The sequence below is a fragment of the Drosophila innubila genome, assembly GCF_004354385.1.
Source record: "Drosophila innubila isolate TH190305 chromosome 3L unlocalized genomic scaffold, UK_Dinn_1.0 0_D_3L, whole genome shotgun sequence".
Taxonomy (NCBI): domain Eukaryota; kingdom Metazoa; phylum Arthropoda; class Insecta; order Diptera; family Drosophilidae; genus Drosophila; species Drosophila innubila.
The window spans coordinates 7,962,376-7,986,453 of NW_022995376.1; the positions used below are offsets into that span (position 1 = coordinate 7,962,376).

At 35.5% G+C, this 24,078-nt stretch overlaps 2 protein-coding genes across 2 annotated transcripts in view; one reads left to right on the forward strand and one right to left on the reverse strand.

The window, feature by feature from the left end:
- LOC117788935 (trichohyalin) overlaps window positions 1-24,078 on the reverse strand; it is a 56,535-nt gene that overhangs the window by 8,362 nt on the left and 24,095 nt on the right. The window contains exon 2 of the mRNA XM_034627883.1: window positions 9,057-9,108. The gene's annotated coding sequence lies outside the window, so the exon portion shown is untranslated. The remainder of the gene's footprint in view (window positions 1-9,056; window positions 9,109-24,078) is intronic.
- Window positions 15,527-16,969, forward strand: LOC117788953 (transcription initiation factor TFIID subunit 8). The gene is made up of 4 exons (XM_034627910.1): window positions 15,527-15,656; window positions 15,726-16,190; window positions 16,245-16,358; window positions 16,427-16,969. Exons 1-4 carry the CDS (start codon window positions 15,530-15,532, stop codon window positions 16,960-16,962), a joined length of 1,242 nt encoding a protein of 413 aa, XP_034483801.1. The 5' UTR covers window positions 15,527-15,529; the 3' UTR covers window positions 16,963-16,969.

The window sequence follows — 24,078 nt, forward strand, 5'->3', positions numbered from 1 at the left end:
GTTTAAACTTTTAAATGCTAACACGGAAACTGTAAATATGGTCAAGATTATAAATATCTGATAAATTTTAAAATTTACTTAAATGAACAAACATACATGTAGATATAGGTTAGATATAAATAAATATATACACATCAAAATTGTTTAAATTTAAAATCTGATAACACTATCTATATAAAAATATGATTTCCCGAATATATTTGTGTTAATAATACAATAAATCGAATTTATTAAGGTTCTTTTTTAATATATAACAATAAATGTTCGGATTGTATTTGACGCATTATATTTGCTTATTATAAGATATAGAAAACCTCAAAGGTCACATTAGACAAGATCCCTATCATTAAAGCTATTAATTTGCACATAATTTAAAATAGACAACTATAATATCTCAGCTTCCGTCTGTCGCCGTGTTTCTATCCCTCTCTTCGTCTTGCTCTCTCTTTCTCACTCGCTTATGGTGTCACATAATTGAGCTATTTGAGCTTGCGGCTAACCCAAAGTCAAAGCCATTGGCATCTGTCGCTGCCGTTGGACATTTTCACAACGCAGAGCGATAAACGTGCAACGTCGCATCAAATCATATATAATTTTTTGTTGTTTTGTACAAAATATGAGAATAATTCATGGCTCTGCATGGCAAACACACAAATTAAAAGTGCCGACAATCCTCAGATCTGACTTGCCTCCAAGTCGGAGATCTCTCTCTCTCTCTCTCTCTCTCTCTCTCTCTCTCTGTCGCTCTCGACACGCATAAGACTGGCTTGACAACTTTGGCAGACACTGTGACTGTTGTTGTTGTTGTTGTTGCCGTGCCTAGTGGCAACTTGGAGGCACACAGCTGAGCCAAAGTCGACGACAAAATTCCACAACGATGACGACTGAGACGCCAGCAGCTCAACTGCGTTGACATTGACAATGGGCCTCTGTCTCAGTCTCAGTCTCAGTGTGAGTTTGCTGTTGTAATTGTTGTCCGTCTATCAGTTTGTCTAGCTGTCTGTTTTTTCCCTCGGTTTGTTTATTTTTTTTTTGCCTAGGCTTTCAAGGCGCTGCATATTACGTCTTGACATGTGTTTGAACAGCCAATAAGTAGGAGCCAGGGAGGCAGGCAACCAGGCAACCAGTCAACACCCACAATGTGCTCATGAATACACTCATAAAACTGTTGTTGTTGCTCTACAAGTGGGCGACTGATTTGACTGATTTATGACCGCCTTTGAATGCAGTTCGAAGTGGGAGACAACATTCAAATAGCATTCGATGACAATTCACATCGAGATAAGTATCTATCTAACTTTGAGTGTCTGTCATTCTGACCTTGATCTTGAACTTGTTGGGCGTGTCTGGACTTGTTGGATTATTACAGCATCACTCCAAATATCGGAACATCCAATCAGACATGCAACAGCGATGAAATCACTTTGGTTTGCTTTTTAGTCCCAACGAAAATGTGTTTTTAATTTGATTTTCGACAAAATTCAACAAGTTCCGCTGAAATCGTTAAAAAACAGAACACAGTCAACGACAAAAACTGACACGAATGAAATCAATCAACGGACCGCAAAGGCTTAAAAAACACACATTTTATGAATGAGAATATTTAGGGCGATAGAAGAACAGATACCCTGAACAAGCTTCGAATAATATCTCATACAAGGAACACTCAAATTTCAAGAAAAATGTAAAAATAATAATTTCTTGGATGTAGATGCAGCATACCCACGATAACTTTCAATTCAACATTACAGGGTATACGAATAAGTATTGTGTTTCCTGTATTTATGCTCATATTTCTCGCTGTTATACCCTTTTTTTAATCAACCCAACGCAAAAAACTTATTTTTTGAGAAATGAACAAAGCTGTTTTTATTTTTTATGTGTTGATAAATGAACTGGGGGCGTGTTTGTACTGAAACTAAAGAGTTAGTTATGTTATTTTTGAGAATTTGAATAAACCTTGAAAGAGGCTTAATATTTATGCGAAAATTATAAAACAGACAAAATTCGTGGAATTCATAAGTAAGTTGTTCATCATTGATAGCTTTATAATAATGAAAGATGAAATATATTAGGAAATGAATTAAAAAATTACATTAAGATATTTTTTTAAATGTAAACATAATTTGCAGAAATCATTCAGTCAGCACTCAACAGAATTAGGAAGCTCGTTGAGTGGTTTTTTTTCTTATAGCCTTAATTGAGATAACTACCCACACATTAGTTCACTCAGTCAGCCAGTCAGGCAGTCAATCAATCAATCAGTCGGGCAATCAATTGAAAGCGAAAAGTTGAATGCTCGCAGCAGCATCTTTTGGTCTTAACCTCTTGACGCGGGTTCAATGTGAACAGCTGCCTCATAAATCTTCAAAATAAAATATTCTCTTCGTTGATTTGTTTATTTTGTTTTTTTCTTAATATATTGTTTCTCTAATCTGGCAAACCGGTTGGAGTATCTGACAAATTGTCGACATTATTCTAGCAACTTTTCAGCCCAGCACACTAAATTCAAACCAAAACAAATCAAAATAAACCTTTAAAAACTGATCTTAAGTTAAAACTTATTTGGCATGCGTTGCTTCCCATCAATTCGGCTAAAAGTTAACCCGTTGTTTACTTGGCATAGTTAATTAAGTTGCAGTCAGCTAATTACATTCCATATAATTAACATATATTCCGGAAAACAATTTAACACAACATCAAAAAGTTAAGTTTAAAACAAATTTCCAGTTTGCGGTTTGAATTTATTAAATATTCGTTTTATCAGTAGCTACAATACGGGTATCTTTATAATTATTTCATTTTTTTGTTCATATGTTTTTATTTCTCTCTTTCTTTTTTTTTATCGTAGTGTTTCCGCTCACAATTAATTTATACGCATTTTATTGATTTTATGCGTTGCGTATCATAATTAAAAAAAACTGAAATTTCACTCAAATCAAACCAAATAGCAACAGTATTAGGAGTTGAGGTGGAAAAAAATTCCTTTAAGAAATACGCGAAAAAATAAATTACATTTTTAATCAGACTGAGCCATGCCTTCTATATATATTAATTTTTATGTTTTTATTAATGTGGTCGTAAAAAATAATGTTTACAATAAAATAAAAGCATTAAAATCAGGCCAATAGCTTTTCTACTGTTTATATTTTTTTTGGGCGTTTCTGCCCTTTTATTTAAATAGTTCCCTTTTATATTCGTAGTTTTTAGCTTTTTGTATTTTTGTGACTTCAAAAACTGGTTCATAAAATTAAATCTTTTGTATTTTAAGAACTCTGACATTTCGTTTTATTTTTTGAAGAGCAGTTGTCAGCAAAACCTTAAGAGATTTGTGGAAGAAATTTGTATATACCCTGTAAGTGTGCTAAAACGTTTTGTGAAACTGCATCTCATTGAATTGGATTTGTTTTCAGCTCACTTCGTTTTGAAATCGTGGCATAATTCAAGCGCCACTTACGACTGCAACTTGGTAAGCCAATCAGCTAACCGGCATTGAGCTCTGCTCCAGGGTTTGGTCGAGCTGAAAAACAGTTATCATTTCTCTACGTTTTTTTGGGCATCTCTTAACGCATTTTCACAGACAGACGGATAGACAGACAGACGGACAAACGGACAGAAAGACATACAGAGCACAGCTGCAATGCTTTCTTTGGCTTGGCTATGATAACTGCTCTTGGTCCTTTGCTTTACCTGCAACTGCTGCTATCAGCTAAAGAAATGACTGTGGCATGGCACGTAGTATCCATCCCATCCTTAGTTGGCTAAAGCGCATCTGATATGCCGTTTGGCGATGGCAGCTGCGTTTCCTTCCTTCCTTCCTTTTTTTTCTGCTTCGTTCTCTTTATCAATCCAAGGTAATCTCATTGCCCCTAGAGCTGCGTCACGGCTGTGACTTTAGACTGTTTCAGTTTCAGTATCAGTCTGCAGTTGCCTTCAATATTACTTATATCATAGCATAGGGCAATGTTCTGTTTAGTCTAACACACAGTGGGCAAAAAAAAAACCAAAAAAGTGAAAGTCATTTTCCTAATGCTCTGCATTCAATTTGCTGTTACGGTATCTGTAGCTGACACGACATTGTCTAAAGATGCCAAACTCCTTTGACAGTTGAGCATTCGCAACGATAGTAAAACGCAATCAGATCTCAGTGCGGCCCTCGGGTCGTATGCGCAATATCACGCATACGCAGCGAGCATTGAAACCATGAGGCTGCACTTTTAATTGAATTCAAGCGAATTGAAAGTTTTTAGCCAGCTGGTTGTTGTTTGTGCGCAAGTTTTAAATTAATTTCCAGTTGAGTTTTGCAAAAAGTTGTTTAATGAGTTTAGTCGATGAATTTTAACAATGAATTGCTTTCCTCTACCCCTTTCTATCTCTCTCTCTCTCTCCCTCTCTTTCGATCTATAAATTGTTCATTTGTGATGCAGCCAATAAAATTTATACTCTTTATCCGTGATAAATGAGGTATGCCAATCAGTTGTGCCAGTTGTTCGTTTTAATCCGAATAACCGACTCATCTATTTGAGAGCCCAACCCATTTTCTGGGAATTTAGGAATTTGGCACTTAAAAATCAACGTTTTTGGGTCATTCAGTGCATGCATCATCGCCTTTCTCAGTTATCAATCAATTTCCGCTCCACAAAAACTACCTGACCCAAGTAGTTTCGAGTCCTATCTCAAGCTATGACATAATTTCGATTCAATATCAGCTGCATCAATCACATTAGGCCTGCCTTTGACTCAAAACACGTACTCAGCACCCAAGTATGCGCTGTGTCTGAATGTTGTCCCCCTTTTCCACCCACGCCCCTTTCTCCCCACATGCTGTTTTATGCATTTTAAATTTGTCAACTCGACGTCATCGACCAAATAAATTTGCGTATGTGGCGCAGGCGCCAGCGATGTCTATAGCACGTATGACACTCGAACTACAACTACAGAAACTACAAATAACAATAACAGACAACCAATATGCGAGTACAGCAACAGTTTTGCTCTCAAGTGATGTCATGCATTTGAATTTATGCCGAACCGTCGCCCCAGCCTCTTTAATCTCCATTCGTTCAGTCGCACGCTGATGTAAATTTTTAAAGCAAATGCCAAGATCTTCGCTTCAATTATGGTTTCAGTTTCAGCATCAATTTGTATACCCTCTAGCCATAATTCCAATAAAATGATGATAGTAAAATTGCGCAAATATTTGAGTAAGAGGTGATGATAACTACTTTGTCTCTATAAGAGCGTAGCGTATAATTCTTTTTAATTTTATATAATTAAAAAAAAAATGGCTGTATTTTAGTGACTTGGTATACTTTAAAATTTATTAAAATTAATTTTTTTTACTTTTATTTATTCAATGAAATTTTAATAAAAATTCATGTCTGTCGCGCTTATAATTATTTTTTTTTTAAATGTTATGTTTCATAATTATTATAAATTTATAATTTTTCTTATTTCTAATTTTCAATACAATCCAATTTTCAAAAATAGTCGAAGATATTATAAATATATATATATAGAAATATATTTTTAACGTTGAGGATGAAGTCTTTATTTTTATAATGTAAATTAAATCTGTTAATAAATATAGGAGTAAAATTATTAAATGTTTCTCCAGTGAACTTAAGACTTCAATGTAGGGCATCTTTTAGTCGTCTACTCCTTACTAGAGCATTTTTATTTTTTTTTCAGCTATTTCCCAGTCATTTTATGTTTTATAGGTTTTCTGTTTGCATTGACATCAAAATGTCATTTGAATTGTCTTTTTTTTTTTGTTAAAATATTGCCGATTAATTATTTGCCAAGCTTGAGAAGGAGAGAAAACTGTTTTTAATTTATGCCAAATATTTGCGTAAATTAATGCCAGGCAAACACGCAAATTTTGTGAGTGTGACCGCACAAAGTTTGCTTTCATAATTTCATAATTATTATAAATTTATAATTTTTCTTATTTCTAATTTTCAATACAATCCAATTTTCAAAAATAGTCGAAGATATTATAAATATATATATATAGAAATATATTTTTAACGTTGAGGATGAAGTCTTTATTTTTATAATGTAAATTAAATCTGTTAATAAATATAGGAGTAAAATTATTAAATGTTTCTCCAGTGAACTTAAGACTTCAATGTAGGGCATCTTTTAGTCGTCTACTCCTTACTAGAGCATTTTTATTTTTTTTTCAGCTATTTCCCAGTCATTTTATGTTTTATAGGTTTACTTTTTGCATTGACATCAAAATGTCATTTGAATTGTTTTTTTTTTTTTTTTGCTAAAATATTTTCGATTAATTGCCAAGTTGGAGAAGAAGAGAAAACTGTTTTTAATTTATGCCAAATATTTGCGCAAATTAATGTCAGGCAAACACGCAAATTTTGTGAGTGTGACCGCACAAAGTTTGCTTTCATAATTTCTGGCTGCTAGGAAAATTGCTTGCGCCGTCCAAGCAGGGAGGAAAAGCATTTGCAAAGTGGACAAGCCATTGTTGTGTTTCTTGTTGTCTCTCTGTTGTTGGGTCAACAATATTTTTGGCGCGTGTCTGTGACTCAGTTGACACTTCTCATGTCGACCCCTGACCTCTGCCTCTCACTGGGTAATTTGTGTTAGCTGCAGCATCTTTCTGACCCCGTTGTCTCCAACTCTCTAGTTGTAGGTGGACACACACATTCGAGTTGTTAGTTCCGCATCCTGTGGCAGCCTGGTTCATGTTCCCATTGTTGCTGTTCGTTGTTCATGTCAACAATAAATCAAAAGTTTTATCTTGTGTGAGTGTGAGTGTGTGTGTGTGAGTGTGTGTGTGTGTTTGTGTCCCAAACGGGTAGACATATTACATGCGTCAAGCCATGAAATCATTTGCAGCCTCAACAATTTTGTTTGCCTTTCTTTTCTGCCACTTCCATTGTGTACAAATTCTTGTAGGAGCACTCGCCATCATAATGAAGGATACTTTTGCCAGGATTGCTGTGCAGTCCCAGCTCAATCATGTCGCCAAATTGTTTGCCAACATGTTGAAAATCCGCTTGGCAGACGCCAAAAGCAAACACAAACATTTTTCAGTTTGATTTCCATTTGCATTTCAGAGCTATTTCCCGGCATGAAAATTATTTCCGTTTAGCCGTAATTTATAGTCCTGCCTGCAACAACAGCAGCAGCGGCAGCAGCTGCCACGCGTTGTGGCTGCCACATTTGTTGACTTAACGGCTATGCAAAGTCTGCGTCAATTTATTGACCAACTTGCATATGTATGTATGAGTGTAGCGGCCTATTCGAGTGTGTGGGTGTGGCTGATTAATAAGTGGACAGTCTTTGGCCCATTTTTGGCATTCGTTCAGCCTTTTAGTAAATTCAAATCTCAAATGTCAAGGCGAACATCAAATTGGTCACAAATCAAATCAAACAAATTAAATTCACAATTCTAAATCTTAAACTAAATCTAAATCCAATAGCAATCAAAATGCCGCTTCAAGCGACGAATTTGGTATGACAGCAACTTGACTTGACAGCAAATTGCATGCAAATTTGCAGTCTTAAAAGTATTTTTACAACAATAATAAATGGTGACTAATACACTTCATTTTGTAGTTAAACTCTGGTGAGTGTCCAACTCAACTGAATCATCGATATTTTTGTGGCCCATCATCATTCGCCGAGTTGGTAGTTTGGGACAGTTTCGAGTACTCGTAGTGCAATTCACTTTATTCAATTCGTTACGAGTACTTTGCATATTTGCATGTAATTTCATAAAAGCATCGATTGTGTAAATATTTGATAAGTATTCAATTGTATTAATATTTGTGTTGCATTCAACAAATTGTTGTGGCTATCGTTGTTGAAATTTAATGCCACAATGGTAGCATTGACAATTATTACGCATACGCCGCGTGCACCGCATAACAGCCACCAATAAAAGCAAATTGTCATATGAATGTGAATGAATATTGAATTGGTTGTTACATACCCTGCAAGCCAATAAAATCATGTCAATGGGTTATGATTCGTAACAGGTGTGAAACGACCAAGTAAACGAATAAATGCAAATGAATTTTCGATAATATGACTAGTATTATCAATCGATTTCAGTTGCCTTAATTAAGTTGCTTTTATCGATAATTTTAGCGTTTTCAAAAAATTTTTATTTGACTGTTGAATATTTTTTTTAAACTTTATTTCAAGTATAAAATTGTAATAAGTGAAAATCTCTTTTATTAGATAGTTTTAATGAATTGAATGAATTATTTATTTTTTGCAGTGAATTTATTAAAAGATGAGATTTTATTAATATACCTTTAAATTCATAGTTTTTTTTTTAAACTCAAATTGACCATGCTTCTTGCTGGATATCTTTCAATTATTCTTTTCATTTTACTTTATTTTTTTTTTCTGCCGTGCAATTTCCACTTTGGTTATGGGCAGCCTTATCGCTAGCCTGATACCTTGTGCTTGGTTATTGTAATGGTTGCGGTTGGGGTTGTTGTGGTTTCGATATGGAAATGCAATTTTTGTCACACAATGCAGACGGAGAGTGACGCTTTAAAATGCACGTGACGATAGTGTTAAAAATAAACATAAATAAAAGTGGAACTGGCGCTGAGAAGGCAAAAGCTGGCAATAATAAATATAAATAAGTGCAAATGAAAATGGAAAACGGAAAAACTGAAAGGCGAAAAGCGAAAAGCGAAAGATGAAAACGTAAATCGCCGACTGGGACAACGAGCTAAATGTGTGCGGTAAAAATTGACTGGGATGGAGACCAGACCAGAAACCGAGTAAAGATGCGGATTCTGAGAGGGGAATATGTAGGAAAAGAGGTAATAACTTGGCTTATAACGAATCAAATTGCATTAGGAAAATGCTTGGTATAAATAACGAAAGGATTGAAATTATACAAATGCATTTGCAACGAGGAAATCTTTGAATTCATGTATGTTGCCTTTTAATTTGATGAGATTGAGTTGAATGCATTACAGAAAATATGGGCAAAGGCATATACTGTTTATTTATTTTAGTTCTAAATTTACTGTATTTTAATTTCAATTATAAAATACTTTTCTTACCTATCTAACCGACTTCTCTGTTGTCCGGCTGATGAAATAAGAACTGGCGCAGCTGTAAATAGAATAAAATAAAATAAATAAAATGTAATAAGATTAAAACATAAATTTTAATACATTTATTTAAACATTTTTTAACTTATAGTGCACAACTTTTCGCTCAGTGCATGCTGTAATGAGTAGGCTCATTACAAACGTCAATTACTACAATTGGAATTGGGAAAACAAGCGTTAGCTGACACATTGAAAACTGCACGACTTTCTGCAAGCTGATCGCTTAATGGTTAACGACAATTGTCAACAATAACAACAAAATGTTTAACTAATAGTATGAAATTGCGTAATAAATGCTGCCGCCAATCAACAACCCGCTGAGCTCTTGACCAGCTGAGTTGGCCAACCACAATAAAGGCTGTAACCACAGTAGCCATATCCAATTGTCCAACAAAAGTGCACACACTGTCAAGCCGTCGAATTGTGTAAAATGACAACAATACTTAAATAATAATAATAGTTATTGTTAATTGTAAATGGTCAACAGAAATGTGTTAAGTAAACATTTATATTTGTTGAAACTTGAACTCTACAAGTTGATGTTAACTATTGAGTATCATCAGCGCTAATTTAAAGCAATATTTTCATTTTCAATTGCTTAATAAAGATTTTGTTTGAAAACTTTAAGCTGTTTGCCAACCAATAAATGAAATGCTTCCTCAACTATAAGTATAATAGAGTAGCATATATAGTGTGGTGTATCTACTTATATGTACATAAGTATCTCAGTTCGAGTGCATATAAGCTGCTTAAGGATTGTTCTAGCTGTTGTTTTTCTTTCTCAACATTTGCTAAAAATAGCTGAGGAAGTTTGCTGCACAGTGAATAAAAATAATAAGATGTTTTTCAGACAACGAGACTTTCATTAGATTAAAAAAACCAGTGCTTCAATAATAAAATTTATTAAAATATCATTTAATTTTATATGATTATGAATATGCAGCTGCTGTCATAGTTTTAGAAACTAAACAAATCTCATGAAATTTTTACAATAATTGTTAGTTTATTGTGTTTTATAAGTTCTGTGCAATATTATCTTTTCTCCAACAATTTCTCCAAGTTGTTCACCTACTTTTAGCTACCACGGTGCAACAATTGTGGTTTATTTGTTTTTGCTCTTTTCGTGCCACTATTCAAGGCATTTGCACTTTCAAAGTTTTTATGTTGCAACATCTCTAACAAAGTTTTCCTCAACTTGCCACACCAGACCAGACATTTTGAATGTTTAAGTTTCCTTTTATGCAAATCGAATATTGGCAGGAAAAACTTTGTCACATTTATGGAGCAGATAGACGCCACATTGTGCGAATCAGACTCTTCATTAAGTGCCCAAATATAGTATGTTATACTGGGCCACGCCCTGCTTAAGTGGCACAGGTGGCAACGCCCACAAATTTGATTAGTTTTAATTGCCCGAAATTGGGTGTGCTCTTATTTTTATTCTTTTGTTATTTTATTCGGCAGGCTAATTGAAATTTCTAGCCACCAAAAAGAAAGAAAAAATATTCTGATATAAAGTTGAATAATTTATCAATTGTGTAGCGTTTTATTAACTAATTTACTTTTGTTTCATATGTATGCAAAATGGCAATTAAAACGTGGACATCTCAAAATTAGAAGAATTTCCTAAGAATGGGAGAATACGAATATACTGAGGGGACAGGAAGTGGTTAGATGAACTGACTGACTTGGGAGCACAATTATTAATTCAATTCGTTTGGCAGCCACCAAATGAAATATGAATAAAAGAAAAAAGAAAAAAGAAAAAAAATATAGCGAAGCAGAGCAAAATATTCGATTGAAATTTAAATTCAAATCAACTTTGCAAGCTGGCGGCAAATTTATGCAGAAATATTTATTTTTATTTCACGTCTTGCTGTTGTACGGTGGGTTTCCGATCCTCGAAGAATGACAACCAGAAATACGGAACAAAATGCAAAATTTGTGCTAAAAAGCTTTCTAAGCATAATTATGAAATACACTTGCATAGGCAAAAAGGGAGTTCACAAAGAAAAAAATCACAATGTGGGATATTTAAGGTTGAATATATAAGAGGTGGAATCCACAGAGAAGAACAACAATAACAGTGTGGGATATTTGGGGTCGTATCAATAAATGGAATCCACAAACAAATACAAGAATACCCATTAAAGAAACAACAATGTGGGAAATTTAAGGTTGACATATCCCATATTTCATATACTACCATATCGTATAACAAATAAACAAACATAAAAGCAGAAACGTGACAATAACAAGGAACGTCAAATAGGCTGAAGATGCTAAAGAGGAAGCGTAGAACCAGCAGCAAAGACAAACAAACAAATAAAAAGCAACTAAAACAACAGCGAGAAAATTGCAGACGCAAGTTATGAAAGAAATTTCAGAAGCTTTTAGAGTAACGAATAACGTGAAAAGAGGGGAGAATCCGAGGGGGGCAGTGTCCACGTCAAAGTCAGTGACAACTTCGAGTGGCTGCCGTTCAGCTGCATTCGCTCCAAGTCCGTCTGTCTGACTGTCCGTGTGTGTGTTGGATGCCTTATTGCAAATTGGACGTTGTATTATTCACTTGTTTTCGTTTTTTTGTTTCTTGCTGTTGTTTCTGTTTTTGGCCACATTTTGCACACACACACACACACACACACACTCGGTTATGACATTAACAAATTGCAAGCATTGCACTTTTATTTGCTGCCTTCAATAGGCCAAAATGGATTTATGTGTGCATCTTCCAAGTGTTCGCTTGGAATAAAAAGCCAAAATTTATGAATCCAAAATGTCTAAGTGATTTACAGTTATTGCACATAAGAATTAAAAACAAGGAAATAAAGAAAGTGCATTATACATATTTAAGCTATAAACATATTCTACATGTGTTGCATACAATCTGTATGCAATAGTTTACTTTAAGTTGCTAAATTTGGTATCTAAAAAATTGAACAAAATTAATCAAATTTAAATGCAGAATGAATTAAGAGACCAAAACATGATCAAAATGACATTCCGCTTGAATATCAGTTAAGTTTTGATTAAGTTATAAAAGCTTGAATTTGATCAGACCTTTGACCTATCCACTTTACAAGTCAAAACTTTTGTCCAATTTCCAATGATTTTTTACAGAAAAATGAAACGACTCAAAATCAAATTTAAAGTGTTGTTTTATACAAATTACGATATAAGGAGTCGATTAAAAGCGAAAGCTTGAGATTTAAAATTTTCAATTTTTGAAATTCCAAAGGGGGGACCCTTAGCATCGAACGCATGATCTAGAGGAAAATATTTTTTTTTACAAAATTAAATAAATTTAAGTGCAGAATGAATTTAGAGGCCAAATCATAATCAAAATGACATTCCGCTTGAAAATCGGTTGAGTTTTGATTAAGTTATGAAAGTTTGAAGTTGATCAGACCTTTGACCTATCCACTTTACAAGTGAAAAAATATCAGATTATAAATTAGCTTTTTAGTTAGCTTATTGGCCAGACAAGGTATTGGAATTCGTGCAATAATGTCTGATTTGAACCCGTTCTTTATAGTTCCAGCACCTGTCTGAGAATCTCCGTTACACAAAAGAACTGACAGCTCTATAGAATTACAAGTCAATTGTAAATGGCTTGTGGCAACTTTGGTATTAGGCTGTCATGGGCAAAGCCAAATGCATTGACCTGCCCTTCTCCAGGTTGCAAGCTATACAGATCGTGCCACACAGTTCTAAACTAAGTGGCAGGCCAACTGCGTGGGCCTAACGGTTACAGAGAGGCAGCCAGAGAGACAAGCCAATTGAGTACGAGTATCTCAATAGATTTATCTGCCGAGATGCAGGGTAACTGGGAACTTGCAACTGGAACTGGAACTGGAACAATTTGTTGTGGCAATTTGCACCAGTTTGCAGTTGTGCGGCATCTTCGACAGCAACTGCCGGCAACGACTTCCAGAGTAATCTGCCGCTCAATCAATTTGTAGCAGGTTTGTTTAGCTGACGTTGTCGTTGTTTGCCTTTAAAGTGAGAGGGAGGGAGAGACAGTGGAAGAGTGAGAGGGAGTATCAGACTGTCTGCTGATTTGAACTGCCAGCTTATCGAATTAATCGTTTGAATTAGCCTGTTCTGCTTTTTGCGACTGAGACTGAGACAGGGGACAGCTCAATTTCTGTGTGGCTGCAACATAAATTGTGGCAATTATCATGTTGAACAGCTCAAAAGACAAACAACAAACAACATGCAACATGCAACTCGTGCTGCCAACTTGCGCATCTTGTTAATTATGAATCAAATTTATGCAACAATGGGTGCAGTAGCCTCCAACAAATACACAGAGAGACAAAGAGACATTTACAACATTTGCATAAAGCAAAATGATTTAATTTTTATCACAGATACGCCTGAAGGGGCATTTGTTGCAGTTGCAGTTGCAGTTGCGCCTGCGTTGAGCATTGTCGGGACCAGATTGAGTCTTAAATGTTGTTGATTTGCTTTACGATAGCAGACAATACAAATGTCAGTTGCACACGCCCACAACACACGATCAAAGCGAGGGGTGGGGGGTCAGGGGAGGGGTAGGAGAAGGAGCGGTAGAGGGGGTTGGGGTACTGGCAATTTGTTCAATTGCGGCAGCCTCTTGGGCGTCACTAATGCGAATCTCGCATCTTGCCGTCTGCATCTAAAATACTTTGCGGTTGTTACACTCTCCTCTTCACTCTTCTCTCTCCTCTCCTCTCTTCTCCTCTCCCTTTCTCATACTCCATGCACCGTTCGCTTGCCGTTGGCGCTGCTGGAGTTCAATTGACCCAGTAACCTCGTCGCTTTTTTATGCCTCATGAATGATTACCGCCTCCAGTTTGTACAGCAATAACAACAACAATAACAACTACATAAACGGCAACTATGGAACGTGTATGATGCATTGCGCTGTCTGTTCCGTCTGTCTCCCCTCCTCACCTTCCCTCATCTGTCTGTCTGTGACTCTGCTTTGAATGCCTCTTGAGAAAATTTGTCATTAGCCACAATACTCGCACATTCTCCTAACAGCTATGGACTTAACAAGCTGTATTGTTTGTTTATAGGCCCCCTCTAACTGTAGGGTATCATTAAGTTTAAGAGTTAAAAGTAAATGGCAAAGAATTTGACAATACATTTTTATAAAATTACTTTAGAAAAATCATTAACATTTATACAAATTATTGAAGACCAGCATATAAACTTTATTATTTAAAAAAATGCCTGTAATGATTACGTTCTTTGATTTATCTGATAATATTTAAATCTTTATTTTTAATTTCAATGCCCTACTATTAAGTAAATTTTTACTGCCTTATTTATTTATATATCATATTTAACATAATATTCAAATTAATTCATTTTTAATCCAACTCAAAACTCATCTGTTCAATAATTTTATTTACCTTAAAAGAGTATTTGCACTTTGTTTAGATTTATTTTGTTATAGAAAAATTGATTCAGCTATAGATATTTGCATAACTCATTAAGAGCGTAACGTAACGTAAACGTTAACGTTAGCATAAACACGTAAACTAAGCTCATTGTGCGTGTGTCAATGTGTGTGTGTGTGTGTGTGTGTGCCCAAGGCAGACAAATTTTAAGCACTTTTCTAGTTTGTGCTGCGATCGTCAAGCGAAAATATTTTAATTAGTTTTTGGGCGGCGGATGGAGGCGCCTCCAATCGGTGGCTAATTGTTGGCATTGACTCAACGAGCGAAACGAGCGTCCCTCGTGTTCAGCATTATGGAAAGATTATGCAAACATGTTAAGAGGTTAAACAAACTACACAACAGCTCACAACACAAGTTGGAAGTGGGGGATATTGCAATGTAAATGGAAAATCCAAGAAGAATATGCTTAGCATTTTAGATGGAAAAAGTTATGGCAGCAGCAGCTAACTGACAAAAATTTCGAGAAACGGAGAGATAAATTAAAAAACTAGTTAGAAAACTAAAGTCGAATTTCTGTCTTTAAGATATCCGTTATTAAATATATATTAATTTGAAAACAGAAAGCGAAAGTAACCGAAAATCTTCCGAAAATTGATTGAGTTTTGGGAGATATTCGGCTGGTATCGATTTCTGTGGCAAATTAAAAAACTAGTTAGAAAACTAAAGTCGAATTTCTGTCTTTAAGATATCCGCGATTTTATATATATATTAATTTGAAAACATAAAACGAAAGTAACCGAAAATCTCCCAAAAATATATTGAGTTATGGAAGATATTCGGCTGGTTTCGATTTCTGATAACTATTTTTTTTTTAAATTTTTAATTAAATATATTTTGCATAATTTTAATTTAATTTTAATCAACTGTTCAGCCAGGAGTAAAATTAATTAGTAGAAAGCCTTGACAATATTGTCAAACATAGTTGAAAACATTGTCAAATCTGTTATCGACTGTCATTGAACATTTTCTATATTGATGAGTCCCACAATGAATCCCTATGCTGCAGTGTTGGGTCAAGTGGTGGACCACATGCTGGCCGAAAGGGACGCTGAGGTGGCAAGTCAATTGGTGCGTCAAAAGCTGGTCATGTTGATGCACACCAGTGAGTAACTGCAGCCAGTACTGAAATCATTTGCTCTGCAATAATTTCCAATATTTTCATTCTTTGCAGACGTGACTGAGATTGCAATGAGCATCTCGAATGCCGCCAGTCATGCAGGTCGAACTGTGCCCTGTTATTTTGATGTGGAACGCACATTTCGATTGCTTGGAATACGTGCCCAAGATTTGGAGACTCTGCGTAATGCCAATTACCAGGTGAAGCCGGACATAACGAATATCTTGGCGGTGGAGTTGCGCGATGAGGATATCCATAAGAGTCCTCAGCTGGATATCAATCAGCAGCGTGGCATGCGTAGTGGTCATCATATACCCAAATATCTGCCGCCTTATCCCAGTCTGCACACCTACAGGAACACCATGATGGACATATTCACCGACAGGAACTACATCTCGGAGCGGGAACGTCTTGCGCAGCATCATCTCAACACCCAGAGGGCCATCAATGGATTCTATTTGCGGACAGAGCCAACTACTTCGCTATTTACTGAATCTGAAGATGTCACGGAATTCATGGGTACATTTTTAAATGATTCTTAATATATGTACTAACTTATATTCCAACTGATAGTGCTCACTGTGAACATACCTAAGAAACCTGCATATCTGGAAGCTTTAATGCCACGGGATGAGGTCTTCGATGTGGACATTTATGAATTTAAAGAGTCACCAAGTAATAATGGTGGTACGTTAGTTAATTCTTCTCATTTCCAAAGAAAACATAATTAAACTTCTTAACTTTTACTATTCCAGCGCTTAGTAATGCCTTCCTCAGAGAGCCACAAATCGAGAACACTAGTTCAAGTGATTATTTTAAGGAGGAAGTGGGCTTTAGTTTGGAAGAGCAAGCAGATCAGGAAGAAGTTGATTGGAGTCTGGGTGAGCAAGACGATCAGCAGGAAGTTGATTATAATTTTGAAGAGCAAGGAGATCAGCAAGAAGTGGATTATAATTTAGAAGAGCAAGAAGATCAGCAGGATGTTGATTTTAATTTTGAAGAGCAAGAATATCAGGAGGAAACTCAATTCAATTTTGAAGAGCAAGAAGATCAGCAGGAAGTGGATTATAATTTTGAAGAGCAAGGAGAACGGGAGGAAAATGGTTTTAATTTAAATGAACAAGATCAGCAGGACGTTGATTTGAATTCAGATGAGCAAGAAGATCAGGAAAAATATAATTTAAATATGTTGGCAATGCCAACACTTGATGATGATGATGCTGACGATGATGATGAATGGGAAAGCGATGAAAAAGATGATGATGGGAATGAGTTAATGCTGGACGCTTAAGGACACTTTAAAAAAAAAATACACTATCATGTGAACAATTTTCTTTTCTGTAAGTTATAATCTTATGATAATCTTATAAACTCAAACTATGCAACCGAATTGAATTAAATATTTCACATTATATCTAATGCGTTAAAATAAAAATATAAAGCAAATAAAATAGCTCTTTTTTATAGTAATTAAAACTAATTCAAATGCAAGTCTATTGAACTTATGTACTTTGAAACTTATATAAAGAGAAACTTTTATAAAGAGATTATTGATTGGGCGATATATAAAATAAAGTTAACAGTTGGAATTTTTGACAATCTCGTCTATTGTATGTTTAATGGAGTATACACTTCATGTCCAGCTCATTTCATTTAATTACAAAGAGTCCTGCAACCAAATATGCAATGCGAGCAATTTAATTTATTTCAATTACATTTCATTAAAAACTGACACACGTTCGCGAGGGGATTTGACCTGCTCTTGTCTCTCCTCTCCTCTCTCTCTTCTCTCTTCTCTCGTCTCTCTGGTCGACACCTTAACCCGATGTACAGTTCAAAAAACAAATGAGGCAAAGAGACGAAAGGGTGCAAAAGTTCAAAGTGCCACAACGTGGCACTGCAACTCCTGTTGGCTCCCGATGTTGCCCCTGATGCTGCCTGCTGATGCTAACGGTAACGATTCCAGAGTATTAAATAACTTTGTAATTTAATTAACTTTGACGTCGTCGTCTTCGTTGTCGTTGTCGTCGCGCTGCTTAACTTTGATTAACGTTTTGCAATTTTTCAACAAGTTTCACTTGAACTTCTCTCACGTAGCCTCTGATCCCAGGTGAAGTGTGCGGGAGGGACATCTAAAGCAAAGGATAAGGATGTTTTAACTCGAAGAGTTCGGATTACACGCGACTTTTGCAAGTGTCTTTCGCTTGGTTGCAGTTATTTGATCCAAAGTATTTGAGATTCGAGACAACTTTCAGACTTCAACAGACTTAAAAGTTTTTTTTAAAGGATTTAACTAACATCTGCACAAAATGTGGGCGAAAAATAATTATTTACTTGAACTTAACTTGCGAAATTCAATTAGAGAACTAATTAAAATCACAACTAATGATTGTCTATTTTGCTGCTTGCAACAACACTTGCCACAAGCTTTTTATTATAGTTTTGCCAACTTTTGTTTGTCGTTTTGCCAAATGGATTTCAACATTTCCGTTGATTATTTGATTTGGCAACAGCTGAAAGCATTTCACACAAAATTTGACTTTGATGCTAGATTTTTAGGAAGCGGGGGCAGGGAGGGGGGCATGTTGCAACTGCAGCTGCCGGGCGCCGCCTGTTTAGCTTGCAACATTAAAATGCAAAACATAAACAATGAGGAATTGAGGAATTGAATACAATGTGCACATGGGTAATAAAGGCTGGAAAACATTAAAAGCCAAAGTCGAAGCCAATTTCGAAAAAAATTCTCAATTCGAAATGTGCAATAATTACGCCAATGAAAGGCCAACAACAAACAAATTCCAAAATTGTTTAGATACACAAATGCACTTTTTCTTGTTCTAATTTCAAATTGATTATTTTATTTTTTCTATCGGTTTTTATGCGTTTGTGCCTGTTTCGTTTGTCATTTTAACCCATTTAACCCATGTTCGCCTGCCGCAAAAATGGCAGCGGCAACAGTTTTTTGTTTATTTGCGGTCAACGCAGATAAATTTGAAAATTATGGCACAGTTTTGATTTCTTGTTTCGTTTTCGTTTTATTTTTATGTTTTGCTGGTCAGCAAGGCCAGTGGGCGTGGCTGTGGTTGGGGGAGGTGTGCATAGAAGCTGGATTTGTAGTTTCAATTATTTATTTAAGTTGTTTTTTTTAGGCACGAAACGCATAAAAAACAAACTGATAAACGACGGAAGTGGAAACGTGCAGCAACATAAAATTTATGTAAAAAAATGTAATATAATAAATATTAAAAAAATTAATTTAAATGAATGGTGTACAGCATGATTAGATACTCTGTAATTGACATTTTGAAAAAATCATCCTAATAATGATAAACAAAAGAAAATCTCTCTTCAAGCCTTTACTTAATCAACTTTAATCTCTTTATGATGCATCAAAAAATTTATAAAAGAAGTTTTAAATTTTTAAAATTAATATGTAGTTAGTAGATAAATCAAATAAATTTCTTGTAAGTTCTACAATTGTTTCAAAGTCAATCGAAATTCATTTCTAAAGTTTGAGCTGCATTAAAATGTTTTTTACGTGTTTTGCAGTGTGCCAAAAACTCGATTTTGTCATAAATTTTACATATTCATTTCAGTTTACACACACACACACACACACACGCACACTTACACACACTCACTCAGTGACATGGGTGTGTGTGTTATCTTGTTTGTTTGTGACCCGCTTGGCCAAACAAAAGCCAATTTTTCATAAATCTTTTTTCGCCCTTCGTTACGTTGCTCCTTATCACAGTGAACTCCCCCTATATCAAACCCACTGTGTTCCCTCTGGTGAATGCTTGCCATTTTACCGTTGCATTTTAACCTTTTTCTCTTCAAATACACTTTAAATTTAACGCTCTTTTGTGTGGCTATAAAAATGCTGGTTACTCATACGCCCCGTTGTTGTCTGCGCCCAAAATATACAAATTGCTGGCTCGTTATAATTATGACGTCGTTTTTACTGTTGTCAAGGGGCAGACAGAGTAACAACAACAACATTAACAACAACAGACTCCACATGCCACAACATTTGTTGTCGGATGTAAAGAAAAGTCTCTAAGCAAATCAATTCAAGTTCACGCTTCTTTCGATGGCTTAAGAATTGTGGCGCGTGTGTGAATTTTCTTTTTTTTCTCTTTTTTTCTCTTTACTTTGTTTTGCTTTTGGCATTGCATTACTTTACTTTCCTTTGCTTTCCTTTCGTTTTGGGCCTACTTTTGTTGGCGTTTTGCACACGTTGACTTTGGTTTTGAATGGAAATGTTGCTTCAGCTGTTTGTTGCCTTTTGCTTTATTTGATTTTTATTTTGTATGTTGGTTTTGTTTGGCCTTTTTTTCGTCTTCGCTCTTGCAGCCCTCTTCAAGCGGCCTCATGTTATTTATGTGCATGTCTTTTATTATTTTGTGTGCTTTTTAACACACACACACACACATTTAGAGAAGAATCAAGTGAAATAAGCAACAGCAACAGCAGCGAATCCAGCAGAAAAACGCTTTCGCAAATCGCTCGTCAGACACGCGCGTGTTTAGCATAAGAATTCGCCATCGCCATCGCCATCGACTTTCTGCCTTTCGCCTTTTGGGAATTGCAAATTTCTGGCGCTGTCTCCCTACAGATGAACCGAAATTCAAGCTTACTTAACTAATGAAACGGCTGAAGTAAAACTCTTTCGCATGCAATTCGCAATCAGAAGTAAGAAAATGGAAATGAGCCTGACTATACTAATAACTTACTAACCTAATAACTTGTTATATTACATTGTACTTGTCTAATATTTATACTTTTATTAATATAAACAATAATTTTAATTGATCTGATTGGGCTTTTCTGGCTTTTCCCCAATCCGTGCAGCAAATGTTGGATCATTTATCATTTTTGCATACCCCAGATCTAATTTTAATTTTTTTTACAGTTCATAATTTATGTTTAATATTAATTTTATTTTTAATTTTTACTTTAATTTTTATACTTTGTAATTTTATCTTTACCGACTGCTTTTAGTCGTGCACAAATAAATAAATTAATAAATCGATAGATTTTATTGTCGAAACTTAACTTTACTAAAATCGTTAAATACATACATAAATAAATAAATAAATAAATAAATCGAATAAAATTAACATTAAAATCGCTGCTTCTGTCAATAAGTTATTGAACTTTGCTGGCGCTATTGAAATGCCGAATTCAATTGAAAATAAAACGTCACACACAACACATTTTTATTTTTTTTTGTTAAATTATAGCGCATTCAAAAATTGATTTGAATTGACAGCTTAACTGACAGGTCACATCAATTCATTGTTTATTTGTGTTACCAAAGTTATCGTGTAATCAAAACATGCATAGACTGTACAACATAACTGATAAGTCATGTCAATAAATTTGATAATTATCGTGTCAAAATTGTTGATTCCGAAAATTAGTTTAAGTCTTTAATTAATTAAGTTTAATTTTCGATCGTTAAGTTTTTTATTTATTTATTTATTTTTTTGTGAAATTATAGCGATTTTGTTTTCAAGCACACAATAGTTAATACAACTAACTAGCCCAATCCCGTTGCTTGTTGTGTTTTGTCCCTACAACTGTTCATTTGTACGTGTTATTCGCACGTTTCGCTGTTGCTTTATGGCTGCCATTATTATGCAGCCCCGACCCAGACCTAGACCCAGATCTGACAGAGCTCCCAGCCTTCCCTGTGTCCTACCCCCTACTATATCAACATCCTTTTAGTCAAGTTTATTTCTCTAGTTATGCATGTGTATCAAATGTTTGTGCGTGTTTAAGTGTGTGTTTTCTTTATATTTATTTGTTGATGTGTGTGTGTGTGTGTGTGTGTGTGTTGGCATCGTTTGTTACTCGATATTATGGCAGCTATATAAAAGTACATTTACTGTATACATATACATGATAGGTATTTTTAGCATCGCTTGTGCGTTTTACGTGCGTAACGTGTTAAAATTAACACGAGGCGCCACAGCCAGCTGCCACATTGCGCATACGCCCTGTGTGCGGTGTTGGCTCTCTCTGTGCGTGTGTGTTCTGCTTGATTAAATTGATTGAATTTGATTGCTGTCTGAGCCTGTTGCCTGCCTTGGCTCCTTGCAGCGCTGTGTTGCAAATTTCAATGGCAACTGCAAAAGCAATTAGTTACACGCTCAAAGTGGCCAACATGGCTCTTAGCGGTATTTCAGAGAGAGATAGAGGGAGGGAATGCACCTCACCTGTGTATTGCATCCTCCCGTTGCGCTCAACGGTTATGCAAATTTGCATAAGTCGACACACAGGCGGCAATTTCTACGAAAATGCAACGCAATTGAATTAATGAGTTGCCTGAGAACAACTCTGAGTGCCAAAGGAAAAGAGAGAAGGGGGCAAAGCAAGAGCATCCAAAGAAAATGTTTTGAATACCTAATGTCTTTATAATGCGAAAGCGTGCAGATTCCGATTTAGTTGGCAATTCAGTTGCAGTTGCAGTTGCAGTTGCAGTTGTAATTGCACTTGCATTTACTTTGCATCTCAAAGTAACAACAAAACTTGAGCTTGAGCTTGACAATTACAATGCCACTTGGAGGATCGCCTAAGATGACTCCCAACTCGTCTCCAATTCAATGTCTGACCATGAGTGTAATCTGAACATTCGCTTCCGTCAGCGGCTTGTCTCATTAGCTGCATTCTGAGAGGTTTGTTATCTTTTGTCAAAAGCAATGGCAAATGCTAACAATAACAAATACATTTATTATCATTATCATGATGCTGATGATGAGCTTGCTTATGTTGCATTAAACTGAGCTGAGCTGAGCTTCACTTGTTCTTCAGTTCAAGTTTCGCATTTCATAATCATAACAAGTGCAACAGCACCAGCAACAACAACAACAGCATTTTGCCCCACTGAAGCTGCCCATTTGCGTCAAGCAGTCCGGAACAATGCCAAACTCAAAGTCGTGGCAAGGAAGTTAACAAAGTCAGTCAACTAGTCGAGTCTAGTAAGTCAGCCTTGGCTGAATAGAACAAAAGAATGTTGCATATTCTAAGCGGCACAGATATTATAAATGAGAAAAAAAGACGAGCAACCAACTAGTAAGAGAGTTGACTAAAATCTATTGTATATTAACAACATTCAAGTCTTACAACAACTATTTGATCAAACATTAATTTTTAAAAAACCAGAGATTTTTTTAAATTGCTTAATTATTTTCTTCATATTATTTTATAATTTAAAGTTATGTATACTTTTTGCTTAAATTACTTGATTTATTATTTTTCATTTTAGTTTTTATTATAAATTAGTTACATATATTTTTTTCATTAAAAACCCATATAGTAATTAATATTAGGTTCTGTTTTATGCTTATTAAAGCAAGGGTTTTTATAAATAAAATGTTATACATTTTAAATAATAAATTTAAATCGACTGCTATAAACTTTATAGATACTAGACTTTAACTTTCTTTTTTATCTGTTCAGTTAAGCTGTGTATAAAGCTTAAAGCGCTTTATAACTTACTTAATTGTGTCCGAATATTTACTCAAAACTTTTGTTCCTTCTCCTTAAAATTCTATCTCTGCTCTAAACTCTCTTTAGTTTTATCTCTTAGGTCTCACTTGGAACTCTTTTCGTTCCTGCCTTTTCACAAGGTCTTATCTTTTGTTGTGTAAACGTTGTGAAAAATCTCATATACCTTTTCAGCTGTAGGGCATCATAGTGCATAATCTTAATGTGAAAGCAGCTGAAGAAAACTGGCAACTAAAAGTAAGGGCAGCGCATGCGCAACTTAAACATGAGGAAGCATTGTTGCCGCTGCTGTTGTTGCATCTCTAATGCCCCCGATAAGCATCTTGCAGCGGCTGCATCTCGAATTGTCTAGCTCGAAGGTGGGCAAATGCTACTCCACTTGAAAATTGCAACATTTCAACGTGAATTTCCTGCAGTTTATTGTGTTGTGTGTTGGCGTTTACTTTCTGGAGTGTTTGCCCTGGGAAGGGGATGAGGAGAGAGAGAGAGGAGCGGAGTGCACACAAATCAGGCGCTGATCTATGTGGCAAGCAGGGAAGTAGGTTGCTCCTAATGTGCTGTGACGCTATCGCTCTGCTTATCTACAGTCGCTGTCATAATACGAATTCTCTCTCTCTCTCTCCTCTCGTCTTCCCCTTCAAATGCTGCTCTAATCAATTTCAAATGGCAGTCGCTGTTGTGAGTCGTGTGCCGCTTTCAGCTAATCAGCATTTGGCAATCTTTTTGAAAATATTTTTCCATATGGCCAACGCTTCATCTTGTGGAGATTAGACGCAGCAGCAGCAGCAACAGCAACAACGTGAACTGTCAGCAACAGCAAACAAACGAAGCGTTTAGCTTAAATGTTGCAGCAGCATGTTGCTGGCAATATGTTGTCGATTGGCATATATAA